Below are 24,108 nucleotides of genomic sequence, written 5' to 3' on the forward strand. Positions count from 1 at the left end.
GTCAGGTTTCATTTTGATTTGCATGACAAATCCAGCATGCAGTGTTCTGGTGGGTCGGGCTGGCCTGCCTGCCACTCACTGCATTTGTCACTTTGGTTTGAACACTTTTGACAGTCCGTTAGGTTAATTGTTCTAAGGATTGTTTTGCTGGGGGAAGAAAAGGAAAGGTATTTTTATTTTTGTACCTTTTCCATTTACAGGAAAGGAGGGATATCTGAGGGAGCAGAAAATGTTTTCAATTGCTTTGCAATCCGTTTTATTTGTAAATAATCCTGCGAGGTCCTCAGAAAGTTCCGTATTTTAAATCTAATTGTAACCCACTCTGTGCATGTGTTTTCGAGTGGGAAATATGAGGCCCCTAAACTCAAAACTTGGGGAACCTATTGTTCTGGTGCACACCATTCTTTCTTCCTTTGAGTCCCACAGCGATGGATCCTGCAGAGTGGTTTGTGCTGTGCCTATATGCTTCTCTCAGATATTATTGTGGTGCTTTGACAAGGGCTAACAAGGGATTTAATGCCCGAAGAGGCATTGTCGGACACACATTGTGATCAGCATGTGGATAGGACGTGAATGACCCTCACATGTGTCAGGCCTGTTGGTACATGTGCACATGGCCGAGTTCTCCTGGAGGCACAATTGAAGATGGAGGTTCCTGCTGCCCCATCGGGTACTCATGCTTCTCTACCACCTGCATCAAAACAGTCACGGATTGTTTGGTGGAGGGTTTGAGTTTCCAAGTCCCTAACTGACTGCAGGTGCCAGAACACTGTAGGCTGACCCCAAACCAATATTGTCAGACTGATAGAATGATCAGCCATAAAGAATCAGGCAACTGTTGTTTGTGTTTGTGCTTCTTTCGCAGTTGCTGCTGTTTTCCAGCCCAAGGGGAGCGTAGCGTTTAAAGAATGTGGAGAGCAAGGAGACAGAAACAGCATTTCCCAGAGGCTTCCAGGTAGTGGCTGACTTCTACCTTCTAAGCTCTGAACTCCTACACTGTGTGTGGTGTTCCCCTTGGCATGTTGTGATCTAAGTGAGTGAGACCCTCGTGATCTCTCTATTTTATACCAAGTATGATGTGTATGGGATGGAATACTTTGTTGGTCAGTTTAGGGTCACCTGTCCTATTCATAGAATCATGGAATAGTTTGGGTGGAAAGGGACCTTAAAGTGCATCCACTTCCAACCCTCTGCCACGGGCAGGGACACCTCCTTCTGGATCAGGGTGATCAAAGCCCCATCCAACCTGGCCTTGAGCACCTCCAGGGATGGGGCAGCCACTATTTCCCTGGGCAACCTGTTCCAGGGCCTCCCCACCCGCATTGTGAAGAAATTCCTCCTTATGTCCAGCCTAAACCTGCCCCTCTCCAGTTTATCCCCATTGCCCCTCATCCTATCACCACAAGCCTTTGTGAACAGCCCCTCCCCAGCTTTCTCGTAGCCCCTTCAGGTTCTGGAAGGTCGCTCTAAGGATTCCTCAGAGCCTTCTCCTCTCCAGGCTGAACAACCCCAACTCTCCCAGCCTGTCCTCGCACAGGAGCTGCTCCAGCCCTCGCATCATCCTTGTCGCCTCCTCTGGGCCCGCTCTAACAGCTCCATCTCCTTCTTACACTGGTGATTCCAGCTCTGGACACAACACCCCAGATGAGGCGCCTCAAGAGAGGAGCAAAAGGACAGAATCCCCTCCCTGCACTCTGTGATGCTCTTTACTCTACGACACCCCCTCCGCCCCCCGCCCGGCCCTGTCTCGCCCCGCTTGTTTCCCGCCCGCCCGGTAGGGGGCGCCGGCAGTGTAGCTGCTGCCGGAAGTGGCGGCGCAGCCGGAAGTGACGGCGCTCTGGGCGCGCGGGGCCGCCTCGGCTGCCGGCGGCATGGCGGAGCGCACGGAGCAGCGGCTGGAGGACCGCGTGCCGGAGCTGCAGCAGCTCGAGCGGGTCGGGCTATTCACGCACAAGGAGATCAAGTGAGCAGGGCCTGAGTGCCCGGCGGGGAGCCTGGGCTGTCTCCTCCCTGCCTTCCCCTCTCCCTGCCTCCCCCTCCCCCTCTCCCTGCCTCCCCCTTCCCCTCTCCTCGCCTTTCCCTTCCCCGCTCCCCACTTCCCCCCTCGGCGCTTTTCCCCTTTCCCCCTCGCTCACCGAGCTCCCCATCCTGCAGGGCTGTCCTGAGGAAAGCCTCAGCTCTGGAATACAAAATACAGCGGAGAGCGCTGCGGAAGGAGGACTTCATCACTTATATCCAGGTAGGCTTTCCTGGTCAGCAGAGCGTGCTGTCTCACCCTGTAGATCCAGCCCAGAAGCGAGGTGGCTCTGTAGTTGCCCCTGTAGGAAAGAGGCTGCATCCTCAGGTTTCTCCTCCCCCGGCCCTTGGCATTCACAGGTTCATGGTTTATTGTCACAACTCTTCTCTAAGGCACGCCAGAGCGTGCAGCACAACCAGGGGTTGGTGCCTCCATTTGGGTTGACAGAATCATCTTTCCTGTGAGCTTTGCTGTGCTTTTTTCTCCAGGGATGCAGAGATCCCAGTTCCCTGATGTGCAAATTGTAATTAAGTGGAATTAGTTGTTTTGTGGCGCTAGAAGTTTGGCTAATGCATTGGGAGTGTAGAAATACGTGAGGTGCTAACAGTTTGAATGAAATGTCACACACAGTACAAATACTTGAGCTTACTTTCAGTCAGACTTGGGAACATAGGGATCTGGACATAAAATTGTTGCTTACGTTTTTGTGGATGTAATTTTATTGTCCGTCTAATTAGCTATTAAAACTTGATCTGTATTTTTTTCCCTCATTATTATATGTACCCTCATTTCCTTTTAAATGTTTTTTTTTTCTTCCCATTCTAGTATGAAATTAATCTGCTGGAACTGATCAAGAAGAGAAGAGCAGTAAGTCTGGCAGTGATTTAGAGTGCGTAATACTTTACGCCAAATTTTCTTGTGTAATAACATTAATACCGTTTTTTCTCCTCTAGCGTATTGGTTATTCATTTAAGAAAGACGAAATTGAGCACTCTATTCTGCAGAGAGTCCACAGCCTCTTCAACCGTGCTACAGGAAAATGGAAAGTAAGTTTGTTTCATTTGTACTGACAGGTTGAAAACTACCCTCTTGGTGTGACATAACAATTAATCCATGTATCGCTGCCGCCTAATATTTCCAATAATACAGAAGAACGTAATAGAAAAACTAAGTGAACGTTCAGTCTTGAAGAAGCAGATCATTCCCATCAGACCTTTCTTGTACACAGTATTATGTCCTTTGTGAGTCATTGGTCCTCATCTGTCCAGAACCACATATCACCATGTGAGTTTGGTCTGGCTGCTCGCAAGGGCTAGGAATAGAATGGAAAGAGCTTTCAGCTGCTTTAGGAAAAGATTGTCTTGATACATCTGATGGTCAAACCTAAATGAGGTGCCTTAGGAACCACTATAGTGAGTCCTCCGTTGAGTTTAGTGTAATACAGGTCTGATTGGAGAGGCTGCAAGGGTGTCTTGAGGTGGGAGGGTTGTTTTCCTGTTGTTTTGCAGGAATTTGAAGATCTGAGGGGAAAAAAAGAAGGGAATTTTGAGATGGAAAATTCCTTCTCTCTGCGTGCCAAGTCATTGTACCAAGGGTGTATTGTTCCTTTGTCAATGTGCAAGTGATTTTTTGCTTGCATTATCATAAGGTTGATTCTTTTCCCCCTTACATTTCCAACAGGACGATGTCCAGCTTTGGCTTTCACATGTTGCATTTTGCAAGCAGTGGGTGAGTTTTCAAAATGCTAATCTTGCCTGATTTGAGACACTGGATCGGTGTTTAACCAGGCACGTGGAACTTGAATTACAAGATGGGGATACAAACTTTACTGCAACATGCTGTAATACTGGAATAATTTTGATGGTATTATTGGAGCTGCCTGGGTTTTTCATTTATGTATGTAAGTGTAGAATTTGACTCGGCGTGAATTAGTATGAAATTTGATGCTTGCAAGTGGCAAGTACCTGGTCCTAGAAATGGAAGTGGCCAAAGGAAAATGCAGTTCTTGCCCCAAAAGTTATCAGCGTGACTGCGAGTTTGTGACTTGGGCTACATTTTGTAGCTGTGTAGTTCAGAAAGGTTTGAGTTAACTATTCTAATCCGGGTTGGTAACATTTGAAAGCTGGTTAGTATGATTGCATTACAACTTGTAACTTTTCACAGTGAAACTTTGGTGCTGGTGGTTTGGTTCGGTACCCGCATAGGTAAAACAAAACTACTTCTTTTACAGAATTCAAAGCATCAGCTTAGTAAGGTGTTTTCTTCCATGTTGGCCATTCATCCAAATAAACCAGGTAAATAAATCAACAGCGAGTGCTGCGTAAATGACTGAGTTAGATTTTATAGTGTTGGTTTAAGTTCTTAAAGATCTCAGTTGAAGCTGTTGGGGTAGAGGTTCCTATTCTCTTTTCTTTGCCTCGTTGCAACCTTGTTGCTCTGACAGGTTGTGCAGTGCAGTCAAAAGGTAGTAGTTGGAGTCCCCATAGTCTGAACAACTGCTTCCCAGTTAGACTGGGAGCTGCAGTGTTTCAGAGGTAGATGTTGAATACTCATGGTTGCTTTTTGGCTTTCGAAGACATCATTGTACATTATCAGTTCTGTAGCTGTACCTCAGATTAAACTTGTGGATCTGCTTAGCTTTTAGTCCTTTAACTTGATTTTATATGGGAGCTCACGGATTATGTAGAGGTGGATACATTGAATAAAAACAGTCTGTGCATCTGGGAGAGTAGCTTCAGAATGGGTTCTGATGACCAGTCACTTGCTTTGCCTTAAAGTGAATTTATTTGTATCATCTGTTGCAGAACTGTGGATTATGGCAGCAAAATGGGAAATGGAGACGCAACTCTCATCAGAAAGCGCTAGGCGCTTGTTCCTTCGTGCTTTGCGCTTCCATCCAGAGTGCCCGAAACTTTATCAAGAAGTGAGTTCCTAGTTTTCTTCTACGCTCAGTTGTTTGATCAGTTGGAGCAAATCAGAGCAGCCTGAGAAAACTGGACAAACTCCCCTATCAGTGGGGAAATGCTATCAAAAAGATATTAATTAAAAATAAAACCCTACTTTGTGCTGGTAGCATTTTTCAGTTGTTTAGCAAATCCCGTATCGATGTATGCGCAGGGAGGGTTTTATGCTGTTTGTAGATAAATGTGTCAGAATTCCCATCTAAAGCCCTGCTAGGACATAGTTCTCTGGATGAGATCTGGCATCCCTGGCCTTCATGAGGGGACGTGGTTTTCTTTGAGGGCAAGTTAAGATTTAAAGAGTGACTGGAGAGTTGTCATTTTCCACCAGTTTCCCACATGGGAAGTTTCTGAGTAAATACATAGAGTGGATAGCTATATGCACAAACCTTTAAAACCCAAGGCTCTCAGACATATGGGGGATGTTGGCCGAGTCCTGACTTGTAGCTCATCAGGTAGCACTTGCGTTACTGTGTTCGCCAACTTAGATGTTTTATGATTTAACCCCACCCTGCAATATTTCATTTTATTCTTTCTTGCAGTATTTCAGGATGGAGCTGATGCATGCTGAAAAACAGAGGAAGGAAAAGAAAGCATTCGAACAAGCAAAGATGGACCTGGTAGGTCAGCTAAAGTTACTCGAGAGGTACTGTCTGCTTGCGCATCACGCGTTTGAATGCATAGTTTCAGGGGATCTGTATTAATGGCTTGTTTGAGAACAGCTCAGAGAAGGTTTTTGTTCATGTCACATGCTTGTGTTGAGCTTTTCAAGTGTTGGCTGATGCCCCCAGTTTGAAAGTTAATCATTAAACTTACTGTCTCTTATTTCTTTATAGTTGTCCTCTGCAAATTAGATAAAGATAGATTTAGGTGAAGAAAAGCATGAATATCTTCTGATATTTTTCTCCATGTTTGCGAAATTGGCAGCTGAGAAAGGAACAGAGTTTTTTCAGTGATGTTTTGCTTGATATTGCAGGGGGAATTCAGTTATTCTGAAGAGATTCTCAGTGGGGAAATGGCTCGCATAATCTACAGGGATGCTGCTCAGAAAATTAAAGGTGATTTGACATTTTCTTGTACTCACGCCATAGGAAAATGTCACCTTTAGTTCACTCTCCAGTAGGCAATACAGACAAGCTCAGAGGGGAAAAGAGCATTAGAGGAAATGACAGAAAGACTTGGCTTAATTTAAATTTCTGGAGAAATACTGGAATAAATAGATGTACAAATGGTTTGTAAGCAAGTAATGGCTGATGGGCATTCGCGGTGAATTACTTCTGTCAAGTTGTCACTTAGCATTCTCACAGATAAGTTATGGAGATGCAAGATGGATGGATGTAAGTAATTGATGTGCACTGTGTGCTGCTTTGGCAAGGTCTGTCCCAAGTGCGGAGCCTTCTGTGTTTCGTGGCAGAGTCAAATGAAGGAGTAGAGGAGGTACTAATTAAATTTCTGAGTGGAACCAAGCTGGAAGGACCTGTGAGCCTGTCTGGACAGGGCTAGTTTATTGCTTTGGAGTCTGGGATGTCCTGCTTCTTGTCGCCTTTTTCCTGTAACTGGGTAATGTGAAGTCATGAAGATTATAGTCACAGTCAACATCCTAACTTGGCTTATCCTGTGGGTGGAACACTGAGGTGTATAGGAAAGAAAACTATCTATCTAGGCACTTATGTTACCTCTGTCTTGACAAAAGCTTGCAAAGATGGAGAAATGCAAAGTGTTCAATGGTTGTAATATTCCACTTGGTCTTTTTTTTTCCTCCTCTTGAAATACAGGTGTTCCATTCCATCTGGCTGTGCTTTCTATTGCAAAGCTCTTTGATTTTACCCAAGATTTGCAAAAAGAAATTCTTGAAAGGTGAGGTGTGGCTTTGTGGTGTTCTTCTTTTTATTTTGTTTTGTCTTTTAAGAAACACATTTTCTAATTTATAGTGGGTTCACAGGTTAACAACTACAGGCTGTTCCTCTAGGGAGACAGAATGTTAAGGCCTATGGGAAATAATTTAAGAAAAACAAAACATGAGGCAGGCATGCTCTTTAGGTGCAAGTATCCTTCTCTAGCTTTGAGAAGCTGCTAAGAAAATATCGGATAAAATACAGTTGTTGCTGAGTACTTACTATACTTAGTTTCTGTAAATTTACTGCAGGAACTGTAGATTTTCCTAGTGTATATGTGGTTCTTTTGCATCTCTAGTTTCTCCAGTTGTTCCTCTCGAAAGCAAGATCTCTCTCAAAAGCTTCCTAGCTAGTTCATGCTATTACTGGAGAATATCCATATCGAATAAAAAACCCAAAATAGGCTAATATTTTGTCTTTCACTTGTGGAAAGGTAAAATGTATTTCCTCTGGCATTTGGTTACTTAAAAATTCAGTGCACTTCTGTATCAACAACCCTTCTAAAGGCTGAAGAATGGTGGTTGTACAGACACGCTGTGTTTAGTTTGCAGGCCCAGTACGCGGATGATCCTCTTACCTGGGACTACATGGCCCGTCGTGAGCTGGAGCTGGGGTCCCCGCAGTCCACAGCACACACCACAAAGCAGATGAAGGTATCTGAAATGACCCAAAGAGAGGAACGGTGCTGTGCAGTCTTTGAAGAAGCTGTGAAAGCAGTTCCAACAGGTGAAAAGTCCTACCTGCATTTAAACATCATTTTTTCCTGGTACTACTGCATTCTGTATGCTGTGAAGGTTTAGAAGTAGGTGTTGGTGGGCTGTGAGAAGTTTTAGATGCTTCCTTTGGGGGGTTTATTTTATAGGTTGTTTGGCTTATTTTCCAATGCATTTATACTCTTGAAGAAGCTGCTTAAGTGGAAGTGCTTCTTGATGCTTGTTTGCTTTTATTAATGTGATATAGCCAATGAGGAGGATGGAAGCCCACAGATAAAGAGAGGCTTGGGAGTTGTAAATAGAGAAAATTTCCTAAATAAAGGAAACCTGTAGAACTCAAATTTATTGCTGGTTAGCTGTAAGCAATGGTTTTGAGTTGCCAGTGGCAACTTTTAAAAACAAAGTTAGCATTAACACTTGGTGCTTGGATACTTTGTTCCTAAAAGACTTAATATTTGTGCTTACTCCTGTGATTATCTCTAAGCATGATATTATGCCTTTGATTCTAGAGGACATGTGGAAATGCTACATCACTTTTTGCTTAGAGAGATGCAACAGGAAAACCAACAGCGAAGAATTAAAGCAAAAGGTAAAAGCTCATTAGGAAACCATAGAAACAAATCATCCTTATTTTTACTGACTTAAATAATCAATCAGAAAAATATATTTGAACATTTTATCAAACATACTTGCCTGTAGCCGTTACTAAAAATCATTTAGTCCCCATTGGAGGGGATCAGTTCTACTGTCAGGCTTACATGGGGCCTGCCTAAACACAAATAATTAGCACAAAATCCATCCTTGTAAATGAAGTGCAGTGACCTCTGTGGATGGAAATTAAGAGTGCAAACTTGTTAATGTTCACTGACTGTCCTGCAAACCTGGGCTTGTTCAAAGCAAAGGATGAACTAAAATATCTCTTGTAAATAAGTCTGAGTGAAGTTTGATGCTGGCGTGTGAGCACCTTAATCGTGCATCTGTGCCTGGCTATGACTCGATGAATTAACTAATCATTCTGTGCAGTTTGGTTGCCTTTTAATACAGTAAGAAACACCATTGCTATGCTGTTCTTTAGTCTCTTAAGGAAGAAATGTAATTCAGATGCTCAGATTTCCTCTTTATCTTGAAGCATTAGATACGTACTTAAAGCATTAGATACATAACTGTTATTAAATCTCAGTGACATGGTACACTAGTCCGCTGGGCTTCTTGTGATGCTGGGATCTGGTATATGCAGGAATAATGCTTATTTAGTTCACTTTGTCTTCTGTCTTGTTTTTAGAGGCTGGAGAGGATGCTGAGCGTGTTCAACAAAGCCTTTGAGTCCAATTTGCTGCTTGAAGCTTTCTATAAGCAGTGGGTAAGAATTGACACAAAAATAGATAGTGAGACTTGTGCGTTGCTTGTGTGCCTGTCGTTGCCATTCTGAGTAGGTAGAAAGATTGGCAATATTTTGATCAGGGCCTTTTTAACAAGGTACTGTGAATCTCTTGTGGTGATCGGCTTTATCTGCTTGGTTTTAGCTTCAGCTGTTACTGGAGTGCAACCTCTCCGAGAAGGCTACAGAGGTGGCAGAGGCTGCGACGAAGCGCTTCACCCAGTCCGTGGAAACGTGGCAGATGAGGCTGCAGCTGCTGATCCAGCTGAAGAGTGACCATGTCACCCAGTGTTTTGAAGAAGCCATTAAACACGTGAACTCTAAGGTCTGTGCTGGTTTTATGGACTTGAATGTCTTGGGCAGGAAACCTCTCATCTGTATTTGAGTTTTTTTTCCTTTACAAGGCATTCAAAGTCCTTAACCATTTCTAAGGTGAAAAATAAGAACTTGACATTTCATATTTCATTCAGGTGCATTAGGAAATTACAAATTCATCTCATATTCTCAGTTTTGAATGCTCGCAGGTGATGTTTTGCATACTCTCCCAGCATTCAGCTGGTATTCATTGTTTCTTACTTTCAAAATGTGTTTCCTTTCCATCACTCTTGTTTGTGTGTGTGGTATTTCAAGGCCTGAATTAGCTGTGTACTCTCTTAACTGTTCCATTTCAAACTCTGAGCACAAGGAGTGAGGAGAGGAAACGAGGTGATTATTTCTTCCCTCCTTGTTGTTCTTGGAGGTTACCTTTGTACTGCAGTGTTCGGTGACGCTGAAGAACTTGTCTCTCATCCCCAGCAACATTCTTGCAGCTGTCCAGCTAAGTAGCATTTGTCCTGAAAGTGACAAAGGAAACAAGGAAGGGTTTCAATGTGCAGTCCAAAGTTTTCTTTCTATGAGCTCTATCTGCAAGGCAGTTTTTACAGCAGCTGTAATACAAAACTTGGTAAATCAGGGTCACTATATTTCAATTATTTAATTTATCGGCTTACCTTGTAGGGCACTTTACCATTATGGATCCTGTGGGTGGAATGGAGCGAAGGCACAAACAGCAAGGAAGACACAGATGCTCTCTACCAGGTACTCTGCTAATAGAAAACCTACTTTTTATGACAGCACGTAAATAAACTGGACCAGTGTGTGTGGATGGACCATGTAACAAATGCTTTATATTGCGGTTCCTTCAGGATGTGTTGATCTGAAAGAATTTCAAGTGTGTTACCAAAAGGGTGTTGTGCACAAACTCATGAGCATGAGTGTCCCCATGCTTCTGAAACGTTTAGATCTTTGTAAGCGCAACCAGTGATGGGCTCTTATTTTGTGGTCTAGAATTTTTGCTGTTTTTTCAGATATCTGAACATAGAAAAGAGAATTTTCCAATCTGTGTGAAAATATCAACCTGATTACAGAAAACTCAAAAATAAAACTAGGAATTCAATCTCACTGTAAATTTATTTCACAGAATCATAAAATGGTTTGGGTTGGAAGGGGCCTTTGAAACTCATCTAGTCCAATCCCCCTGCAGTAAGCAGGGACACCTTCCACTGGATCAGGTTAGATTCTTCTCCCTTGTTGCCTCTTCATTGAAGCTCATGTGGTTGGTTTGTTTTTTGTCTTTTTTTTTTTTTTCCTTTTAAACTTGCAGAGATCCTTCCGTGCCACAACTCCTGTAGAATCAGTGACTATGAAAGAAAAGTATCTTGACTGGACTTACAGAAATGGGGGTTATAAGAAAGTTAAAAGAGTCTTTACCAGGTAACAAATGACACATTCAAACTTGATTGTTCTGGGGCATATGTTAAACAGCTGAAGTCTAAAGTTACTTATGTTTTTATTTCAGCCTGCGTGAAAATCGTCCGCTTTCAGTTGACTTCTTTAGGAAGATGATCCAAATAGAAAAGGAGCAAGTAAGTTGTTGTATACCCAATTAGTGCCTTGTATTTGTAAAATACCTTCTTACTTTAGATTTAAATAGGAAACAGAGCTTATGAGCAGCAGTGTTAAGTTTGTGGTCAGTTCATGTTTGTCTTCTGAAGTTGATTCATAGCATGTAGTACAAAACCGGTTAAGTTCCATGGTAACTAATCTTTAGCTGTGTGCGCGTGCGCGTGTAATTACCGTGACACTTTTTCTTTGTAAGAATCTAATCAAGCTGCAGATTCACTTCTGTACAAAATAAATGGCCTTTTAATACCTTCCTTTGTTAGGAATCCAGCAAAATGCTTCATCTGAGAGAATACTATGAACGTGCCTTGAGAGAGTTTGGTTCAACAGGTTCGGGTAAGGAGATTTTATTTATTTATTCATTCAGCGTTGCCCCTTTTATTTCCATCCATTTCAAAAGGCTGGTGTTTGTTCTGCCCTTGTGATTGCTGCCATGCAGAATGGAGCTTACTTTTGTACTGTTAAGTGCATGACACTCAGCAGTGACCCTTCCCTTCCAGTCCAGGGTTGTTGTCCATAGTGGGATGGCTCCGGCAGAACCCCTAACAAATCAGATTTTGACATGTTTGCTGTAAGAAATGCATATCACCTTTAACTTGGAGTGTGGAGCTATGTTTGTACAATCAACACTTGTACAGTCTTCCTTTTAAGAAAGTAAACAGCTCAATTATTGCTGCATTATTTCTTAAGACATCACCGTTCAGCTGGGAACGGAACCCAGGATTTTGGTCCTCAAGGGGCAGAGGGTTGTAGTTGCGCAAAGTAAACCTCATTGCATTAAGATCGTAGACAAAAAAAGAGAGTTTCTAGGTTAGGTTTGGTATGTTTGTTAAGTAATACCCCATCAAAGCCTAAGCAGAGGTTCTCTTTTTCTTTTAAAGATCTCTGGCTGGAATATATCAAAGAGGAGCTAAGTCATCCCCAGGGCAAACCAGAAAACTGTGGGAGCATTCACTGGCGAGCTATGAAGATGTTGCAGGGAGAGTTGGTGGAAGACTTCATTTCCAAATATACTTTATTACAAACTGGACATTTATGAGAAACTTTAAATAGTTATAAAACACCAATGTGGGTATTTTTTTAACCTCTTTGTACAAAAGTAAAAGTGTGCCTGGACCGCCTTAATGTGTACCTTGTTTACATCCTTGCAAATGTGCAAAAAAACCATCCTTCCTATTGCAGTCCTTGTTCTGTCAGGGGCAAATTCAAGTCGCAGTCAGAGGAGAAAGCAAAGGCATCTCTGAGGGTGAGCAAACCTTCCTCCTGCTTAAACATTGGGATGGAATAGTCAGAATGCATCAGCTTTTACACTCTGGAAAGCTAATATTGTAGCACGTGAATGCAAAAAAACCCTGGAGAGTATACCTGTGAGAGATCTTTATATCTTACTGAGTTGAATAACGAAAAATGAAACACTGGAGAAACAATCTGTAAAATGGTAGTACTTATTTATTGTTTCCTGGCCTTGAAATCATCTCTAATACTTTTTTTCAAAGCCAAAACCAACCTCTGCAACTCCCTTTCCTTGGTGCGTCTCAAGCTGTGATTCTGAGTGACTCTGAAATGCAGGTGTGAGCTGAGATCTGTTACAGATGCCCCTGATGTGACAGTAGAAAGTTCTGATCTATATTTCAGCTTTCTGTCCCCAGTGCCTGAAAAATGGGTGACGGGTTTTTGAGATGGTGCTGTCCTGGGCTGTTTTGTGGAGCCACATTTTCCCATCTCAGTCCTGTTGAATCTGCACAAACGCTGTCCTCGGACCAACAGAGGATGCCTAGGAAAGTTTAGCAACACGCAGCAATAGTTCCTTTGTTTGATTTCCCAGTGACTGAATGGTGACATAACGACAATACAGAGAAATATCTTACGCACACAAGTAGAAACTGCAGCTCCTTTCTGCCACAAATTCCAATAAGTTGACTACCTGGAAATAAAGTTTAGAGCAAGAGTCTGTTGATTGCTGCTTCTGTGACAGCTGAAGTATGCCCTGCTTTGTCTTCCCAAGCTTTTAGCAAAGCCATCTTCCACCTCCTGCTACTTCTTGGCTGGCTGGTGTCTGGCATTGTGCCTTCCTGACAGTAATCGCTTCTCTTCTGCCCTGTCTGCCCTTTATTTATTCCCTGCCCTGAATCACTCATCTTGCTTCTTCAGCTGAAGAGGAAAAAGCTTTTAAGTGCGAAGTACAGGGTTAGGGTATTTTTCTTGGGTTTTTTTTTCTGTTTTTTTTTTTTCTAATAAGTTCAGCAAAGCTGAGTACTCCACCATTTCAGAAAGTGAGCCCTTTTTCTTCACCTCTTCTGGTTCCTTATGGAACTTTGCTGCTGGTTTCACCACCTGCAGATCACCTTTTGAGTTCTATGAATTTCCTAAGAGTACTCCTGCTTGTTCATGAAACGTGCATCGGGATCAGTTCTGGTGCCTCCTATCTCTTCTTCAAGGAGACCGCTCCTCGAATCCTGTGTTCCGTTCTGGGCCCCTCACCACAAGAAGGATGTTGAGGCTCTGGAGCGAGTCCAGAGAAGAGCAACAAAGCTGGTGAAGGGGCTGGAGAACAGGCCTTATGAGGAACGGCTGAGAGAGCTGGGGGTGTTTAGCCTGGAGAAGAGGAGGCTGAGGGGAGACCTCATTGCTCTCTACAACTACCTGAAAGGTTGTGGAGAGGAGGGAGCTGGGCTCTTCTCCCAAGGGACAGGGGACAGGACGAGAGGGAATGGCCTCAAGCTCCGCCAGGGGAGGTTCAGGCTGGACATGAGGAAAAAATTCTTCACAGAAAGGGTCATTGGGCACTGGCAGAGGCTGCCCAGGGAGGGGGTTGAGTCCCCTTCCCTGGAGGGGTTTAAGGCATGGGTGGATGAGGTGCTAAGGGACATGGGTTAGTGATTGATGGGAACGGTTGGACTCGATGATCTGGTGGGTCTCTCCCAACCTGGTTATTCTATGATTCTATGATTCTTTCACTCTGCCAGCACATTTCTACCACGAGACCTCGAGAGTATTGTCATCTTTTGGCAAAATTCAGGTGCCGAGAGCCTGGAGGAGCTCTGATATTTTATTTGTTATCAGAATAGAAAGGTTTGGGTTGGAAGGGACACCTCCCGCTGGATGAGGGGGCTCAGAGTCCCCTCCAACCTGCCCCTCAACACCCCCAGGGGCGGGGTCGCCACTGCTCTGGGCAGCCAGGCCCTCCCCACCCTCACAGGAGAACGTTTCTTCCCGAGATCTCATCTCAATCTTCCCTCCTTCAGCTCAAACCCCTTCCCTGTTGCCCTATCCCAGTGCTCCCTGATCCAGAGCCCTTCCCCAGCTTTCCTGGGGCCCCTCTCAGTGCCGGAAGCTGCCCTAAGGTGTCCCCAGACCCTTCTCTTCCTCCGCTGCTCGAATTTCTCCGCCTTTTCCCTCCGTTCCTCCTAACGCGCCCCGGGCCCGAACGCGCGGGAAGCGCCGCCAGGGGCCTCGCGCCGGGGCGCGCGCGGGCTCCGGGCACGTGACGTGACGTAGCGTGAGGCGGGGCGGGGCCCGAGCACGTGACGCGGTGGCCGAGCACGTGACTCGGGGCGGGGCGGTGCCGGCGCGCGCCCGGCTGGGCTGTGGGGGGGGGCGTGAGGGCGTGAGGGGAAGGGGAGCAGCTCATCCCTCTTCAGGGATCGACCCCCCCCCCCCCTCCTCGGTAGCTCTTCCTTTAGGGACAACCCTCCCTCCTTCCCTCCCTTCCTTCCGTTCCTCCTCGGGACCAGGTGTGTGTAAGGAGACCTCAGAGCAGCTCCCAGCACTGAAAGGGGCTCCTGGTAAGGGAGGGAGGGAGTTTTCCTAAAGGCGTGGAGTGATGGGGTGAGGGGGAATGGCTTTAAGTTGGGAAGGGGAAGATTTAGATTAGACATTGGGAAGAAATTCTGCGTGCTGAGGGTGGAGAGGCACGGACACAGGTTGCCTGTAGCTGGATGCCGTCCCTGGGGGTGTTCAGGGCAGGTTGGGTGGGGGTTGGAGCCCCTGGCCCAGTGGGAGGTGGCCCTGCCTGTGGCGGGGTTGGAGCTGGAGGGGCTTCGAGGTCCCTTCCAGCCCAAACCGTTCTATGGTTCTCTCCAGCTCCTCAGCTCTGGCTCTCTCCTATCCCTGGCTTCTCAGCAGTGGGTTCATAGTCCTGGTGCTTGTGTTTCTTCCCCTCCTGCTGTGTTCCTGACCTCTGCAGCTTCCAGTCTTCTCCCGTTCCCAAACGAGCCTGTGCTGCGCCCCGTTCCGGGACAGTGTAGGAACCCGTTCCCAAAGCTCAGGGAGGCAGCAGGAATACGATCACAAATGAGGAAGGGGATGGGCAGTGCTGTGTCGGTTGCCACCTGGAGCAGCTGCTGGAGCCATCAACCCTTGGTATATTCCCTTTCTGAAGGGAAAGCCTCCCTGGTTGGAAGCAAACAAATAAATGGTTTGTGTTCAAGGGCTCAGAAACACTCAAATCTGGTAGAATTGGCATGAGTCTCACTGGAGGAATCGATGAAAGGTGCTACTGTTCCCTTTACAATGTTTTGTAGGTGATGGCTGCTGTTGTTGAGTCCGCAAGCTTTGAGGAGGAGAGGCTTCCAAATGAGAGAGAAACTGTGGCCTGGAAACCCAGAAAAGGTGAGCCTGACTTACTGGGGCAAAACAACGCAGCTGGTGAGTAACAGAACTTAAACTTTATTTGAAATTAAAAAACTTAAATTTCTCTGATTCATGGGAAATTCCTTTTAGTTACTGCCTTGAGTTGTTTCCCTGTAGATACCCCTGTGTGCAAGAGTAATTAATCAACACTGCAAAGAAATAATGTTTCTTTTTGTGAAGGAGAGCTGTGGGTTTTCAATATACCTGTTTTTAAAAATACCTACAGGTGAATGTGGTGACACAAGATTGTTGGGTCTTTTTGTAGTTTAAAGAATTATTTTCCGACAAGAGTCTGTGGAATATCCTGCCTTGGGCTGATGTTGTGATGCAAGCCTATATCCAGTGTTCCCCAGCGTCTGATGCCTGAAGCAGCACTGTAGTGGTATTACAGATGTAAGGAATTGCACGTATTATAATTAGATTAGTAGTCACAAAGTGCATTTGTGTACCTGGCTGAATTATTGCATGCTAAAAGTTCAGTTCCTTTTCAATTCCTAAGTCTGTCTGTTGGTTCTTTCTGTTGCTTTAGAATGTTTGCTGAAGAATATTCCAAACACTCTTGATAGGAAGTCTGAAGAAAGTGAATTCTCTGCTGTCTCTCACAATGGCGATGATGTCAGCGACTCTCCTGTTGACTACGTTTATATACATCCTGATCTGCAAGACGTGGGTGGTGATGTCTCCAGTACGTCTGAGGCTGTAGCTTCTCCAGAGCCACAAACTGCTTCTGCGTTTGAGGTGGAGGACTGGGATAAAGAATTGGAGGAGTTTGAACGTAGTTGTTACGGTAAGTACAGATTTACTTGTGCGTCATTTGAGTTTTGGCCAGTATGTGACTGGAGGTAGGTGCTTTGCAGGAGAACGGTTTTCACTAACTTCATGTTCTGGTTTGGGAAGCAATTTTTGTTGTTGCTGTTGACCTCATGGATTTGTTATGTGTAATTCCATTGTCAAATACAGGATTTCAAGGCAGTTTTGTGAAGTTCACACGAAACTCTTGCTTGAGCACTTGAATTCTTAAGGAGTGGAATGGTAAGAAGAATTGTATGTGTGTATTGAGTTTCTCTGGAGAAGCTAGGTCTTGGCAGTGTGTCTTTGTTATTCTGAAGCAGAAGAGAGAGGGACATGGAGTGCAAGAATGTAGATTTGTTGTGTAAAAGGAATTCTTTCTTTCCTCCGAGAAGTTTCATCCAGACTGCACACCGTCATGTCCCTTGAGAGCATGGAGTTCCCTGGAGGGAAGCAGTACAAGGGCTCAGTCTTCGAGTATGGGTTGTTGTTGCTTTTGCTGTATTACTTTTTTTATGGTAGTCTGGTTTTTTTTGTTTTTTATTTGTTTGGTTTTCTTGCAGCTTGATTCTCCTCAGTGGTTGCACGTGGATAGGTGGCAATGGGTAAAAACAGTTTCATCCACATCTTCAAAGTTGTATCAATCCTCCAGTTTGTGAGTTGTTTTACGGTGATTCGTGTGTCGAACTGAATCTCAGTTTTCTATCTGCCAGGCTGTGTGTTAGACTAGAACAAGGGGATGGAGTTTAGCCAGCAGTGATGACCTGCTGTGCCTTTGCTGATGCAGAATGGTACCATTTACATTTTCTTCTCGTTAATGCGTATCTTTTGTAATTATTACAAGCGCTCCTTTCTTTGCTTAGGAAATATCAAATCTCTGTTTATTTCAATTCCATAAATGGCTGTTGTATTCAAGCTCCATTGTTTAATAACAGAAGGAAGTGGGAAGGTTTCTGCAGCCTTCCTGTAAAAATAATTATGATTTTAAATGGAAATACAGTAGTGTTTTTTCACACTGGGTAATCTGAGAAAAAGTGTTTCCTTTTCAGATGTTTCCCCCTCTACCATTGTGGGCTTTCCTTTTTAATATCTCATCCATTCAAATTTATGGAATGTTTTGAAATTATTTTTCGTGTGGAACTGCTACAAGATCTCTTATTTGCTCTTATTTAACAAACTTATCTCTCCCAGTAGCTTATGCTCTTCAAATCCTCACAAACTCAGTTGAAAAGAGTTGTGATTATGGGAGTCAGGTACTTGTGAAGGATACAGAGTGCAAGTGCCCGAGTTGTTAACTGCTACAAATAAAACCCGTGCTTGGTTGGTCATTTTATGGCTTTTAAAAATCTTCTTGGAAATGCTTGCTTTGGTGGCTGGTTTGGCAGCGTTACTGGAAAGCAGACACGTGGCTGGGCTCTCTGCTGCCCTGTGCTCTGAGCTTTGCATTTGCTCTGTCCTTTCAATGTCTGCTGGTGAGAAATCTCCTTCTGCCAAAGGACCTTGCCCTATTTTTATGCTAGGTTTGTTAAATAACTGGTTTATTAGGTTTAATTCTAGCCTAGTGGGAATGCTGTTAAGAGCTCACTTCTACAGGGCCCCCTATTCTGTCCAGTGACCCAGTTCTTAAAGGGTTTGCAGAGCTTCTAATTGGGATGTGGTTATGGAGACAGCAGGAAAATGAAAGTAATGTTTTTGTGAGCCTTTTATGTCTGGAGAAACAGTAGAAGAACTATGCATGGTGAGAGCTGGTGTTCGATGCTCTGAATCCACGTACGGAAAACTGTTTGAGCTTTTGGAAAACTGCTTTGTCTCTGTGGCAAGCACTTCCCTTAAAATGAAGACATTGCCAAATTCAGCATTCTCCTTGCTTTGTTGGTTGGTCTGATCCATGAGTGCTGGCAGATTGAATTGAAAGACTTGACTGGAAAATGCTGTAGATCTGCAAAATAATCTGTTCCTCTGTACCCCTTGTTTCTGAAGTATCTCCCGTGGTTTAAATGTTTTCTTTGATCTTCTTTAGATGCTGGCGATTTCCACTGTGGAAGCTTTCAGGAAAGTAATTTTATGGCTTCGTACTCATGGCAAGAGGATTCATTTTACTTCCCTGGCTGTCACCACGCGCCTCGCATTGCTTTTCAGCCTCCGTATAGAAAGACTGAGACTGGCCAGTTTGATGATGCAGATGAATGAGGTTGAGCTGGTCAGAACTAAGTTTGGCATCTGAGTTGGATTGTGTTCTTCACTGTCTGAGTCTGGTCAAGTCCTTTGGTTTGCTCCCAGAGTTCTGTGTAAGGCCAGAAGTGCTGCACCCTCTCCGGAGTTGTGCTTAGACTGTTTCTGAGCTGTTTATGAATTGACTGTTTGACCTCTGGAAACAAGAGTGTGGGTTCTTGCTGTAAGAAGTCCATATGTTTCTTGAGTTCTCTTTGTTTGTATTTTATAAATTTGTGTTGTTGATGTAGAGTTTTTTGAGAGGAAGTATTTAATTACTAAACTTCAGCTTGTTTGCCAGGCTTTGCCAGTTTTGACACACTGATCCCTGTGTGGCTGTGTAACTTGGTTCTGATAGCTTTAAAAACCCGTCTTCCTTCCTTCTCTGTGTGATTACGTTTCAGTTTGTGTACTGTCTTTAAAACTGGTGTTCAACAAAATGAAAGTACAGAATGAGTTGGTTTGGGTTTGTCTTTATGCTGAAGCAGCAATACGCCAGTGAATTGTAGTGGTCCCTCTGAAAGAGCAGAGCGTTTGTGAGCCTGTTCATTCCCCCGTTTCTCAGCTGCAGCTGGTGATGCTGAGCGCGACCCTGCAGAGGGCAGCAAACGCTGCCTGCCCTGCTCTGCTTGGGTTCCTCCGGCACTGCTGCTCAGCTGTTCCCTGCTGGATTCCTGACAGACAGAGCGATTTCGAGCTGCTCTGCGCAGTCCTGCTGTTCCCCGGTGAGACTGATGAATGGCCCTGATTAGTTTCTCATTTTTTTTATTTCACTCTGAAGACACACTTACTGGATCGAAAAATTTCTCCCGTGGCTGAGACAAGAGCATTGCTTGACTTTGGGCTTAATATACTTTTTTAACTGTGCTTGTGGGAGGTGTCCCACCACATTTAATATAGATGAAACCATCAGAATTCCATGGAAGCAAACCTGCTTTTAAAGAATTGTTTTAAACCAAAAAGTCTTTATCACATAAGTTAGGATGGTATGGTTCCAAAATTCCAGCGATAGTGAAGTCTTCAAGCCCTTTTCTATACATTCGGTAAATCAGGTTTGTTTTTCAGCCTGTACCTTTAATTGCAATCAGCCCTTATCTATCCTGACTGTCTCCTTATTTGAGGAGAAATTGTCTCCAATGGCTGCCTTGCCAAGCTGTTTGTATTTAAATAATTGTCAACTTAAGAGATCTGTTTTCAGTTTCCCGTTAAGATTAAAACTGACACCGGCTCTGGGAAAAAAGCAGCAGGAGGATTTTTCAGCAGGGATGTGTCGGGTTTTCAGAGGATATGCTGGCAAATGTAATTTGATTCCTCTTGGCCCTGCTTGTTAGGGAAGGGACTTCACATTAAGTTTGATCTGAATAGTCTCGAAGTTGAGTGGGATTAGAAAACCAGATGCAGGCTCCTCGGAAGGCCTCTCCTGGTAAGGATTTGAAACCAAGCTCACAGATTCCAATGTTTCTGCACCACAGCGTGTTTCAAATTCCATTGTGAATCTTGCATTGAGTCTGTTTTGTGTTGACACAAGCGTGTCCTTCTAGGCAAGAATACATTGCGAAAAAACAACCCAAGGTAACACATCAGCCAATAATTCAACTCAAGAGTGTCAGCCCTTCAACCTGCTCAAAGTATTGGAGGGAAGAGCCCCAGTGCAGGACCAAGATCGTAAATATTTTACACATGCAAGAAACATATTGGCAGTGCAGAATTAGTTGGAAAATTGATTGCATGTGTCAAAGATTTCTCAGTTAAATGTGCACACATCTCTAATGATTGCTCCTCCTCTACCTGCGTAATGAGCTACCATTTGAAGGACAGAAGGCTCTGCTGCAGGTGAATGTGCAGGTTTATACACTGGGGGAGGATCAGTGAGTGGCATAATGCGGGGACTTGGGAGACCTGGGTGCAGCTCTGAAGATGCCTTTGCTTTTCTTCTCATCTCCCCATTTTACAGGTAGAGACAATGACACCAGCCTGTTCATAAAGTGCTTCACACTGAGGGAGAAATTTTGTCTCAATAGTGAGGTGTTAAAATAAAACAGAGTTCTGCGTTTTCTTTGGACAGGCCAGCAAAGAAACAAAAACTTGTTTTGGATGCATCTGTTGTTTCTCTTGAGACCTACAGGGAGTGATTTGCCAGAGGAAATAATCAAAGGAAATGTGTTCATATTTCCTGTCGATAAAGTACAGCATTTAATTCATATATCAGATTGTGAGAGTGGTTTCTCGCTCTTACAGAACCACAAAATTCAGCTTCTCTTAGGATCTGTTAGAGACACGACTGCTCCGCTTGTTTTGTCCCATCTGCTGCTTCCAAGGACACCAGTGTAAATCCCATTGTAACAAAAGTCTTTTTGTGAAACTTGTGGGCAAGTCTGTAGGCATGGGGAAGGAACTTGCCCTCTGTGGTTCTGTATTGCAAACGCAGCATCAGAAGCTTGAGTATTAGAGGATAAAACTGTGGTGGAGTTGTTAGTCCTGGGAGTGCCAGCTGTTCATAGCGTGGCTTCCTGGCTTGGCTGAAGGAGCTACACAAAAAAGCTGCAAAGCACACAACCATAATAATTGGGTTTAGTGATGGAAACAGCTTCTTTTAAGTGTTTGGAATAGATTGTCAGCTGGTATCAACTGTTGGCAGGTCGTCTTTCCAGCAAGATTGCTCAGCCGTTACAGATAACGCCACTTAGCTAAAGGTTTCTCAGTCATACTGCTTGCCTACTGGATAAGAACTAGTTTAGTTCTGTCATCCGCACTCATGTTGGCAGGTGGATTGGATTTAATTTGGTTTTTAGAAGAGAAGTGGGCACACTGCTCTTCAGACGTGTCTGGGATTTCGTTTAAGGATGGGTTCTCTTACATGGCCCATAAAGTGCATTGGAGCCCTGTAGGAATACTTTGTGTTTCTGGTTCCTACCTGCAATTTTGAAAGCTGGCTTTAATGATGGTGCTTCTAATTATGTATGGATGCAAATTTTCAGACCAAAGAGTGGGGAGTTTGATCATCTCACCCATTAACTGCAGGCAGGGCTGTGGTGCAAAGGAGTGACTGCCAAAAACCTGCACGACCACTGACAGTGAGGGGAAGTCCTTCCTGGCTCTGCTGCCTGCACAGGGCACCCTCCAGCCCTTCCCAATGGGTAACTGATTAAAGGATGCGTTGACTCCTTAAATCAGCTGCCTCTTTGTCTCCTACAGGTTATGTTACTGTCATTTACTGTTATTAGGTTCCATCTGGCAGGTGTGGACATTATGCCAGCGTATGTGGCTGTTGGGTGTTACAGGACTGGGGGAACTGGTAACACCCAACCTTTGTGATGCTGACTGCCTGTAAACAAATGGGCTGAGTTCAGTGTCCTGCTAATGGCCTTAACTGTTCCATAATTGAGACTCCAGGTACTTGGGAAACAATCTCTTTTGCTATACATCCTTTCAAGCTCGACTTAATTATTCCCTTTCAGTTTACCTTGGTATCGGCTATTGCTGAACCTTTAATGCTGGCTTCCACCACAATTCAGTCCTCCAGACTTGGCAATAGGGTTTTTTACTGTCTTCAGGGCTATTGTTTGTGTTTCTCTTTCTGCTTACATTTTCCATTTTGATAGGATTATTTTCCTCTCTTGTGTTTTTTTTTTTTTTTTGTACCTCATGGTTGATTCTGCCTGTGGTTAAATTTAGGTTTTGTGTCTACCTGCAGTACTAAGCCCCAGCAGTGGATGTGAGCTAAAGAAAAGTAGAAGTACGTTCTCTGACCATTATGGCAGCATCCACCTTGTGTAACAATTCAAGGGTTGCATCAACAGTGAGCGTGGGAGGAGGTGGAATGAGTTAAATGTGGGAGAACACGGAGTGTGATAACTGTGCTCAGTTTTACAATGGAGAATACTTGGAGTTTGACTTGATTACTTTCTCTCTGATTAATTGAAGCCTCACCTAACTGAGCTGAGAGCTTTCCCTTCTCTAGTTTCCAGCGCCTTGTGTCCATTTCTGCTGTACTCGCTGTGGTACCTTAGACACAACGCTGATTTGAGAGGGATATTTATTTTTAGCACTTCTTCCCATGATTAATCCATGCAGGTTCTGTTTGGCTGTTCAGTGCTATTTTAATGATGTAGGCAGCAGCTGTTTTCTCCATGTCTTATCAAATATCCTCCATGTTCTAATAATAACAGAGAAGTTTCTTTACTCTTGGCTATTCCAAAATTCTACCCAAGGGATCTCACTGCATCTCTTTGCAGGGACTGTGATCTAGGGATGAGTCCTTGTGGCTACCTAGATAGATTCTTTGCTTTAAAAAAAAAGTATGATTGAGGATTTAGTATTCATTTTATCTTGATTCTATCATTAGATCCAGGATGATATTTAGGGCTGAATTGTTTCAACAGCTCAGTTTTAACTATCTTCTTGTTGTTTTGGTAAAATAACAAGTATACCAGAGTTCTTTGCTATCAAATGCTGTAGGGATGATTTAATTTGACTAATTTCTGTTTTCATTAACATTGCTGTTGACTGTGTTTTAATGCTACTGTTTATGGATTGTTATTTTGTGATTTTTTCTACGTTTTCTCTCATCCTTTGTGTTGCCTGTTTACAAAACTGATACCATGTAGTGATTGTCTAATTTTACAGAAAGTCTCTCACTGATATTCTTGGGCAAAATATGGTATTGGCACCACCGTTAAATGGTACTGTTTGGTACTTTTTTTCCTGTTGAGCAAGACTGCATATGGTTTAACTTAAAGGACAAGTGGGCCATAGAGGCCATGCTGAATGCAAGGACATGGCACAGCACATGTTCCAGACCTCTCATCTCTGGCGTCCCACTCAGAAGCAAGGTAGCGAGAACTTGTACTGTGCTAGAAAACTTGTACTGTAGAACAATGTCCTTTGAATTGTGACAGTGTTGGCACACCCTGACAGGCCAGAATTGTGATAATGTGACATACCCCAAATTCCTTCTGACTTCATGTTTTCACTGCTGATATTTTTGACTGTGGATTTTTAAATCGTTACACACTTGAGATCTGAGAGATGTGGTTTTCAATGGAGAGTTTGTCATCTTTAATTATCATAATTATCATGAGAAAGTTCTAGATCTGTGAAATAGTTGCCTGTTTTCAAGCTTTTCACAGCCTGCAGTATACAACAGAGGAATGCAGTTTATTCATAGGCATGGGAACTTGTTCTCCTACCGAAGTGCTTCATCGAATCCTCTAGTAATGAATAGCATGTTTTTTCTTGCTTAGCACTCTTATCTTCAGCGGTGAATTTCAGAAATCCGTGTGCAGGTGGATCTCCTTCTGATATAACATTCTACCGTCACTGAGGGCCAGCATTATTCATTAATCTTTTATCCATACAGCTACATACTTCTAAAATAACTTGGATGTTGAACAGGATTTGGAAGACAAAGTATTTTCGCTACTCTTAACTCCTGAGTTAGTCACCACAGAACATTGCCTGTTCTTCTAAAAAAAATGAACATTTGTAAACGCTTCATTTAAAGAAAAGAAAGAAGTTGCTAAGGACAATAACGGCAGAAGTAGAAACCACTTAGCAAATTTTCTTTGTTAAA

At 43.8% G+C, this 24,108-nt stretch overlaps 2 protein-coding genes across 5 annotated transcripts; both read left to right on the forward strand.

Annotated features, from left to right (window-relative positions):
* Positions 1–1,847: 1,847 nt before the first annotated feature.
* Positions 1,848–12,025, forward strand: UTP6 (UTP6 small subunit processome component). Its single transcript, XM_069872505.1, has 19 exons — positions 1,848–1,963; positions 2,155–2,239; positions 2,843–2,884; positions 2,971–3,063; positions 3,698–3,745; positions 4,248–4,311; positions 4,822–4,940; positions 5,520–5,597; positions 5,954–6,035; positions 6,753–6,834; positions 7,417–7,598; positions 8,095–8,174; positions 8,868–8,945; positions 9,109–9,288; positions 9,960–10,040; positions 10,606–10,715; positions 10,801–10,867; positions 11,168–11,240; positions 11,786–12,025. The coding sequence occupies exons 1-19, from the start codon at positions 1,872–1,874 to the stop codon at positions 11,941–11,943; spliced, it is 1,794 nt and encodes a 597-aa protein (XP_069728606.1). The 5' UTR covers positions 1,848–1,871; the 3' UTR covers positions 11,944–12,025.
* A 2,504-nt stretch (positions 12,026–14,529) lies between these two features.
* Positions 14,530–18,992, forward strand: COPRS (coordinator of PRMT5 and differentiation stimulator). Of its 4 annotated transcripts, XR_011338777.1 has the most exons (5): positions 15,286–15,321; positions 15,428–15,515; positions 16,066–16,323; positions 17,039–17,116; positions 18,346–18,416. XR_011338777.1 is itself a non-coding variant. In XM_069872503.1 (4 exons), exons 2-4 carry the CDS (start codon positions 15,431–15,433, stop codon positions 18,513–18,515), a joined length of 513 nt encoding a protein of 170 aa, XP_069728604.1. In that variant the 5' UTR covers positions 14,530–14,689; positions 15,428–15,430; the 3' UTR covers positions 18,516–18,992. The 4 variants fall into 4 exon arrangements, 3 of the variants coding, with proteins under 3 accessions (XP_069728604.1, XP_069728605.1, XP_069728603.1); XM_069872503.1 differs by lacking the exons at positions 15,286–15,321; positions 17,039–17,116 and adding an exon at positions 14,530–14,689 and having other exon boundaries at positions 18,346–18,992; XM_069872504.1 differs by lacking the exons at positions 15,286–15,321; positions 17,039–17,116 and adding an exon at positions 14,530–14,638 and having other exon boundaries at positions 18,346–18,992.
* The last annotated feature ends 5,116 nt before the right edge of the window (positions 18,993–24,108 follow it).

This window comes from Phaenicophaeus curvirostris, chromosome 19 (assembly GCF_032191515.1).
Source record: "Phaenicophaeus curvirostris isolate KB17595 chromosome 19, BPBGC_Pcur_1.0, whole genome shotgun sequence".
NCBI classification, from domain to species: domain Eukaryota; kingdom Metazoa; phylum Chordata; class Aves; order Cuculiformes; family Cuculidae; genus Phaenicophaeus; species Phaenicophaeus curvirostris.

Bases quoted from the DNA above. Each gene is read 5' to 3' on its own strand.
- UTP6 (XM_069872505.1), top strand. From the start codon at position 1,872: ATGGCGGAGCGCACGGAGCAGCGGCTGGAGGACCGCGTGCCGGAGCTG. The intron at 6,036-6,752 runs GTGATTTGACAT...CTTGAAATACAG, and splicing joins TGCTGCTCAGAAAATTAAAG to GTGTTCCATTCCATCTGGCT. The intron at 7,599-8,094 runs GTGAAAAGTCCT...CTTTGATTCTAG, and splicing joins TGTGAAAGCAGTTCCAACAG to AGGACATGTGGAAATGCTAC.
- COPRS (XM_069872502.1), top strand. The intron at 15,516-16,065 runs GTGAGCCTGACT...CTGTTGCTTTAG, and splicing joins GGCCTGGAAACCCAGAAAAG to AATGTTTGCTGAAGAATATT. The intron at 16,324-18,345 runs GTAAGTACAGAT...GATCTTCTTTAG, and splicing joins GTTTGAACGTAGTTGTTACG to ATGCTGGCGATTTCCACTGT.